The following is a 9,005-nucleotide window of genomic DNA, read 5'->3' on the forward strand; positions in this document are numbered from 1 at the left end:
ACTAATTCCCAATTTTTTTTTTTAAAATTTTATTTATTTATGTAAATACACAAGTTGTTACAGAACTGAAATTAAAAATCTCAGTTAACATTATAACTTTTGATTCATTTAAATAATAAATAAACCTACTTTTCAAGATTATATTCATTCATATCCTTTTGTTAGATATTGTATTACTAGTTACATCAATTTGAGCCTACCAATTGAGGATATACATACGATCATCAACACTCATTATTCATCAATACCTTGATAATAGAATAAATAAAAACCTTCTTAACATACAATTCACATATCATAAATTTTAATATAATATAATTATTTTCTACACAATGATTCAAGTAAATGATAGTCACAACATTCTCGCTACCAACTAAATTTGCATAGAGACAGCAAATACGTTTCTTTCCATTGTTCCCAAACGGCACGTATGAGAGAGTCGATCTTTGTATGTTTATGCTTTGTCTTGCACGTAAGAGAATGATTTGAGGAAATTTGTCTACTAGATAAAAAAACAAAAGTAGGGACTATTTTCATCAAATGTTACAATCTAAAGGGTAAAAATTGAAAATTATTTTCTCTTTGTATTGACATTTCCGTCCCCTCTACGGCTATATCGTAACCTTTTATATTTCTTTATCATTATTTCGATTCAAAACATAGTCAGAGAGACGTTGTTGGCGTTTAGCTTTTACCTTCTTTCCCCTTTTAAATCAAACCCCAACAAACGTTCTTCCCAGAACCCTATGCTTTTTGTAGAAAAACATATTCACTTTCCAAATCTTGAGATATAGTGAAAGCAAAATCAAACTTCGAAGTCTATTTGCATCTTCTGGTTGTTTATATACGCTTGTAAATAATCACCATCGCAAGCACAAAGATTCAGAGCCCAGATTGGTTTCATCTTTGGTTTTTAGTATTTGGGTTTTGAGTTACTCGAGATTTCTAGGGTTTTGATTTAATTCTCAGATGGAAAATTCAAGTGATAAAAGTAGGAGAAACGATGTGTTTGATTCGTTTGACAGTAGTACAAGAAGCTCGAATTCAAGTAATTCGGATAGTTCTTCGAAAGAATGTTGTTCTTCCCCTCCTCCGCTTGGGTGGCCTATTAGAAAAACGCAGTTGATCGGGAAATGTGGTGATATTTCAGAAGATGAAGCGAAATTAAAACGCCATTTGGAAGATGATTCCAAATTGACGAAAATTGATTCCAGATTTGAAGGTTAGCAGCTTTGATTTTGATTTGTTTTATTTAATTCTTCGAGGGTTCATGAGAAACGAAATTTGGGGGATTTGTTTTTCTAGTGTTCAGATATCTCTTGAAATTGATTTATGTTCTGTAGGATCAAAAATTTTGTATGTTTTTTTTTACAATCTATTCAAAATTGACTTCAATGATTTTTTACTATTTGAATTTTTTTTTCTGCAATTATATCTGCTTAGAAACGGAGATGATGAAAGAGAGATTCGCTAAATTGTTGCTTGGAGAAGACATGTCTGGAAGTGGCAAAGGCGTTTGTACAGCTTTAGCCATTTCAAACGCCATTACAAATCTTTGTGGTAACTTTTATCTTTTTTTTTTTCTCGATTTTCTTAATTTTATGAAGAACATGTTCAATTGTTCATGATCATGTGATCAGTGTTGTCCTAATTTGTAAAGTGTTTGTAAATCAGCCGCTGCATTTGGTCAATTATGGAGATTGGAACCCTTGCAATCTGAGAAGAAACAAATGTGGCAACGAGAAATGGATTGTCTTCTTTGTGTAAGCGATCATATCGTTGAATTAATACCTTCATGGCAGACATTTCCAGATGGAAGTAAGCTCGAGGTCATGACTTGCAGACCGAGATCTGACATTTTCATGAATCTCCCTGCTCTAAGAAAACTAGACACCATGCTTCTGGTTAGTGTTCATCATTTGTTTTGGTTTAATGTCAATCATCTCCGATTACAAAAGAAGAAAATGATTCAGAAGAATTTGATGTTTTACAGGAAATATTAGACAGTTTCATTAACACGGAGTTCTGGTACGTTGATCAAGGAATAGTAGCTTCAGATAACGACGTTTCAGGGTCAGGGTCAGGGTCAGGTTCATTCCGGAAACAACCGCAACGCCATCATGAAAAGTGGTGGCTGCCGGTGCCACGTGTCCCTTCCGGAGGCCTTCAAGAAGACACCAGGAAACAGTTGACCCACAAACGTGAATGCGCTAATCAGATTCTCAAAGCAGCCATGTCAATCAACAGTATTGCTTTGTCGGACATGGAAGTTCCTGAATCGTACTTTGAATCCCTCCCGAAGGTATCACTATCATAATCAATTCACCACCATTTTCTCTAATTTTAATAAATCGAAAGCTCATTTGGAAGAACTTCAATCTGGTTTTGTAGAACGGGAGAGCTTGTTTAGGAGACGTTATCTATCGTTATATAACATCAGAGCAATTCTCACCGGAGTGTTTGTTAGATTGTCTCGATCTTTCATCTGAACACGTCGCTCTAGAAATCGCGAACCGCGTGGAGGCGTCGATCTACGTGTGGCGGAAAAGGATCCAATCAAGGCCGTTACCTCATCCAAATCGATCGGCGGCGAAAGCTTCGTGGGACATGGTGAAGGATTTAATGGCGGATGGATGCAAGAGAGATTCATTAGCTGAAAGAGCTGAAAGTCTCTTACTTTGTCTAAAACATCGTTTTCCTGGTCTAACTCAAACCTCATTAGACATCAGCAAGATTCAACACAACAAGGTACTTCAATTTTCAAATTTCAAAATCCTTAATTTCAAATTTCAATCTTCAAAAACCTAAAAATGAATCCGATTATTGACGATTTCTGAGATGAACATTCAGGACGTTGGGAAATCGATCTTGGAGAGCTACTCTAGGGTTCTGGAAAGTCTCGCGTTCAACATCGTCGCACGTATCGACGATCTACTCTACGTCGACGACTTAACCAACCAATCGGATAATTTACCATCGACGGCGGATGTAATTACTCATAAGCGAGTCCCGATTCCGATTATACCGTCGTCAGGGACGCCGTACAAATCAGCTTTTGCGACTCCGAAGTTTTCCCCTGGACCTATTGCAGCCCCGGCGACGACAGACAGAACTCCGTCGTTGAACAGAAACAGCCACAAGCCGCCGCGGCGAGGGTTTGGGGTGAAACGAGCGTTGACGAACTATCTCGCCGGTGAGACGAAGGTGAAAGGTAACGTTCAGTTGCTTGAAGGTCCCGGTTGTCTGAGTACAAGAAATGGAGAATTGCCGCCGGTTAATCGGAGCAGTATCGACGGTCCGTTGAGCCAGAAAGAGAACCGGAATCCGGCGAGGTTACCGAAGTTGGAACGGTGATTAGGTTAGATGTGAGGATTATTTAGCTTCTCATGGTTGAATTTGTATTGTTATTAGAGGTTGTTTTACCTCATATGATATTCTTTTATCCACTTTATTAGTTGTATTGTTGTACAACTTTTATATAATTTTTATTATGGTTTGTGTGTTGTAAAAGTAAAATTAAATCAACTAGTAATTTAGTAAAATATTTGTTTTAAGGTGTCACCTTGTAAGTGTTTTAAGTTCGAAATATTGATAAAAAGTTAAATATATTGGAATTTTCGTTGGCTTATTTACATATTTATCTTTTTTAATTGGCCGGTAAATAAAATGTTAATACAACTTAAACATCATCAGTCGTTGTAGTATAGTGGTAAGTATTCCCGCCTGTCACGCGGGTGACCCGGGTTCGATCCCCGGCAACGGCGATTTTACTATTTTATTTTAATTTTTGTTGATTTTTTAATACGAATTCAAAATTTGAAAGGTTTTTACTATTTTAGCCTTTTAATTTAGGGCACGTGATCACGCGCAGAATGTGACAGAGTATAAACATGTCACGCTTCTGATTTCACGATTTCTCCCCCATGTAATTAACATTTCCAAGGCGCCATTTCTTATTCAAAAGTCAAAACCCATCTTTCTTTCGATTTTATTTCTTCAAAGTACTACAAATATTTTGAAAATATCAATCTCATTATTTTTCTTCAAAGTACATAGTACAAAGGATAGTAGTACTTAATAATTTGATAATAATATCAATTATTTTTCTTCCATAAAGACAAGTTTAAATGTTTAATAATTATGAATGAAGACAAAGCTTTTAGATGACGATCACAGTAGAAACTAGAAAGAAAGTAAATAGAAACCTAACAAGCTGATATTGAAAGTTCTTTTGACATAAATATGATAAACTCATATAGTGTTTTTGGAATTGTTAATATAATTCGATAATAAAATCTGGTACTGTATCAAACAGAAAAAAAAATGTTTCTCCATGAGTGCAAATAATAATTGTGATCAAAATTGGTTTGACAGGGACAATATATAAAAACGATATACTTTGATCATTTAATCATCGGCTAGTCCATCGACTGATTTTTTATTTTTAGTAAGTATTCATTATACTATTGCACTTGAATTTTATTTATCTAAAAGTAGTTTTCCATAGAACAACAGCCGGTTGTGGAGGTAACAAATTCAATCAAGTACATAATAAGCTCATTTTTAAGAAATCTACATGTTGTGGGTATTTAACCTTCATGTATAATCAATTAATTTTACTTTCCCAGGAGAACGATCATTATTGCCCTTACAATGAGAGCCCATTGATTAAGGTACACAAATCCACACATTAGCTCCATGGAATCAAGGTTCAAACTCTACATGTCCAAAATATTTCTAATGTTTCACCAACATCTCACATCTCCATAAATGACCACAATATCCATCAAACAAGGTTACTACATGTTTATCAAATAAATTTAAAAAGAGGTTGTGTTATAAGTATTCCTCTTAACTAATTTTATTCCATCCTCCATTAACATCAATTTAATCAACATTTTACATTTTATTTGAAATCATTTTTTTTCCGTTTTCTTTTTGTTGTTTCTTCTTTTATTTTTTCTTTTATTATTATTATTATTATTATTATTATTATTATTATTATTACAAATTCCGATAACCATATAAAATTCGAACAACATTATAAATTCGGATGACATTATAAAATTTGAACGATTATATAAAATGGAACAAAAGTAAAGTTTGTTTTCAACCCGCATAACACGTCACGCAAATGTAATAATGAACCAATTAATATATCTATGATAAATAAATACTAACTTTGCTTTTGTTTCATTTTATATAGTCGTTCGAATTTTATTATATCGTCCAAATTTATAATGCCGTACGAATTTTAAAATTTCATCAGAATATATAACGTCGTCCGATTTTAAAAACTGGTTTATAAAATATAAAATAAAAAAGAATTAAAAGCCGATTTTATATAGTCGTTCAAATTTATAATGTCATCCGATTTATAAAATGTTGTTCGAAATTTATAATAATAATAATAATAATAATAGTAATAATAATAATAATAATAATAATAATAATAATAATAATAATAATCATAATAATAATAATAATAATAATAATAATAATAATAATAATAAGAAGAAGAAGAAGAAGAAGAAACATCATAAATGGTCCCTGTGGTTTCTCAAAATTTGAAGTTTAGTCTCCGTGATTTAAAAGCGTCATAGATGGTCCCTGTGCTTTCAAAACTTTTAACGATTGGTCCTTATTGCTAAATTCGTTAAGTTTTGTCTGTTAACTGAAGGGTATTTTCGTCATTTCACTACCACAGGGATCATTTATGATGTTTTCACTTATTTAAAAAAAATACAAATAAAATAATATACAAATCTCTCTCTCTCTCTCTCTCTCTCTCTCTCTCTCTCTTAGATGGCAAAAAAAGAAAACCCAACTTCCACTCATAGCAGTAGTCTACTTCCTGTTCGTGTTCTTTACCATTTTCTTTAACGAGCACCGATTTAAAGAAATCCACCGGAAAGAGAATCGGAAAGGATATGAGATTGGTACTCATAATGATGTTACGTAGGAGTTTTTATCCAAAACCATTCTGAATAGCAGTCACCTGAAAGTTTCTCTAGGTCTATAAATCCTAATCCCTGTCACCTGTTTTGATTCGATATCTTCTTACTGTGATTTCAATTTCAACTTCACCTTCATGGGTCACTTTGATTCGAGATTGAGATGCACTTTGTTTCCTGTGCACCTTTCTTCTTATCTGTACAGACTCAAATCGCAACCCTTTCATCCTTATGTTCTCAAATTGGAAATATGTATGTACCTGAGCTTCGACATTTGGGCAATAAGGATTATTTAAAATGAATTTTTCTATCAATTGAGTAGATACAACTCTTGATCCTTCCTTGTCCACTCTAGCTTTCAGACGTTCATTGGGCTGATAGGAACAATACAAAATCAGAGAAAGGGATAAATGTTGTTCTGTTTTTTTTTAAACCGGTAAAAGGAAGAACTCATTCAATGGAGGAAAAGCTAGAGCTTAGCTTACAACAGAACGAAGATTCGGCGTAAGCCCTTGAGGAAATGTTGTTGTGCTGGTTACTGGAAGAGAAGATTCAACCGAGTTCAAGGAATTTTCCACATCATCCGAATAAAAACCTTCATGTGCCAAAGAATTAAGTGCCTTCATCATAGAACGTTCTTCAAGTTTGTTGTATTTAGAAACATCCTTCGCTCCAGGCTGAAGAACTTCTGGATGTTGTGTTTTATCCAATTGATTCTTAAAAGAAAATATGATTTTAAATTGATCTCCAAAGATCTGTTGCCTTTTTAACCAGAATAATTTCTTGCGTAATTCATGCCTTTTAGTTTCTATAACCAGCATTTCCTTGTTGATTTTCATTTCAAATTGTTCTCTTGCCTTTTTATGAACATGAGGTGATTTTAACACAGTGAACAAGGATCATGTCGAAGGCAATCCGATCTTACGTGTGTCAGGTGGAAACATCATAAATGGTCCCTGTGGTAGTAAAATGACGAAAACACCCTTCAGTTAACAGAGAAAACTTAACGTATTTAACAATAACGACCAATCGTCAAAAGTTTTGAAAGCACAGGGACCATCTATGACGTTTTTAAACCTTGAAGACTAAACTTCAGATTTTGAGAAACCACAGGGACCATTTATAATGTTTTTTCTAATAATAATAATAATAATAAATAAATAAATAAATAATTAAAACCGATTTTATATAGCCGTTCGAATTTTATAACGTTGTCCGATTTCTAAAATTTTGTTCGAAATTTATAATAATAATAATAATAATAATAATAATAATAATAATAATAAAAAAAAATTAAAAACAAAAAAAACAAAAACAAAATAGGAAAATAAAAAAACAACAAAAGATAAAAAATCAAATCGAAAAGGGGGGGGGGGGGGGGGGGGGGGGAGGTGGAATCGGAAAAGGAATGAGATATTTACCCTTTTTAAAAATTGTTTCGTGAGCATAGTTTACTCGACATGCAATTACTATTACGTCTGATTGGTTACGTATAATCATGGTTCTAAAAGTTCGCCTTAAGGCACATGATGGTGCAATGCGTGATGTAGCCGTTCAAATAACGTATCAAGACACACCTTATTGCTTTATGACGTGGCTTTTTTTTTCAAGGCACAAGTTTTTTTGTTTTTGGTTTTTGTTTGTTTTTTTCTGATTGAGTATAAAATAATTGAGTTTTTATTAAATTTTTTATATTAAATATTAATATAACACTTCTAAAAACTTGATATATTTGATAAAATCCAATAGTTATATGATTTATCATTTTTAGTGTATATAAAATAGTCATTGAAAAACGTCATGACTCGCCAAAACTTATCATAACTTAACTTTGATATTGCCGTCAAGTCCATGCCTCACGTTATTTAAAAACTTGACTATAAGGCTTGCAAAAACTATTGCTGATGAGTCACAGTATTAAGGATTATATCCAAATTAATTGATAAATGATATTCGGTTTTTATGTTGTTTCGTTGAAGCATTAAGCCATTAATTAATAACCTGCTTGTTTTGTATGCTAGTTGCTGAAAAACATAGGCGGATCTGATGTATTAAGAGATGAGGGCCTGGGCCTCCAATGGATTTTTCCAAACCAAATTATTCGTATATAAAATTAGTCTACAATTTAAAACTTCAGCAGTGGGCCCTATACATTTTTGTTATTTTTTGTTTGGTAATCATTAAATTAAATTTATATACTGGACACCGTAAATAGCAATAGAGTTTTAATTTTCAACTTTTAATAGCTTTCTTGAAAATTTTAAAATATCTAAGTGATATCAAAAGTTAAGTTTTCACACGATTAACTAAGGTAATTTTATTTTCTAGTTTTATATTTATGGCAATTATTTGAATTATAGGGAAAAAATAAAAAGTTCTTAAAATGTTTATACGTTTTATTTCATGTCAATTGGCTAAGTGGTCAAATATAGTATTAGGGCTAAGCATTTGGGTTGTTATATAATACTAGTTGTGAGACAAATGTATTACATAAGTTAATTTAAAAAATAAATAAATATAAATGTTTAAATATTTAATAACTTTGAATTTATAAGAAAATAAGAAAATTAATGAATTATTAAAATAAAAATGTTGTCTTCCCTTCAATATTATGTAAATTTAAACAAATAATTTTTTTTTGGAAACAACAATACTTTTATCTACTGCACAGAAAGTAACTATGCACGGCAAAACAAAACCAAATTACATAATATTGAAGGGGAGACAACACTAATCAATCCACCTATCATTCCCAAAACGCCCTCTAAACCTGACCCAATTAAAAACTAAAGAGATCACCTCATCTACCAATTTGGCCGGATAAGTACATTTTTTGAAGAACAATTTCTCATTTCTCGCATTCCAAATACACCAAAGGACCCCATAGAAGATGGCGACAAGAATCTTCCATTTTTTGGGCAATTCCCCAAATTAGCCGCAAACTCAATCACCTCCCTTATGGAAGTAAAATCATGAGCAGAAATATTCCACCACCTCAAATTCAACACCAACATATCTTGAGAAAAAAAGCAGCCAGTGAAAATGTGGTCC

At 32.6% G+C, this 9,005-nt stretch overlaps 1 protein-coding gene and 1 non-coding gene across 2 annotated transcripts; both read left to right on the forward strand.

The window, feature by feature from the left end:
• Window positions 1–657: 657 nt before the first annotated feature.
• On the forward strand, window positions 658–3,496 carry LOC145014548 (rop guanine nucleotide exchange factor 7-like). The gene is made up of 6 exons (XM_078972935.1): window positions 658–1,222; window positions 1,444–1,560; window positions 1,675–1,904; window positions 1,994–2,302; window positions 2,392–2,748; window positions 2,851–3,496. The coding sequence occupies exons 1-6, from the start codon at window positions 970–972 to the stop codon at window positions 3,352–3,354; spliced, it is 1,770 nt and encodes a 589-aa protein (XP_078829061.1). The 5' UTR covers window positions 658–969; the 3' UTR covers window positions 3,355–3,496.
• Window positions 3,497–3,692: 196 nt separating this feature from the next.
• Window positions 3,693–3,764, forward strand: TRNAD-GUC (transfer RNA aspartic acid (anticodon GUC)). Its single transcript has one exon. It is a non-coding gene; the product is annotated as a tRNA-Asp (tRNA).
• The last annotated feature ends 5,241 nt before the right edge of the window (window positions 3,765–9,005 follow it).

The sequence above is a fragment of the Lactuca saligna genome, chromosome 9 (assembly GCF_052625555.1).
Source record: "Lactuca saligna cultivar CGN05327 chromosome 9, ASM5262555v1, whole genome shotgun sequence".
Lineage (NCBI taxonomy): Eukaryota > Viridiplantae > Streptophyta > Magnoliopsida > Asterales > Asteraceae > Lactuca > Lactuca saligna.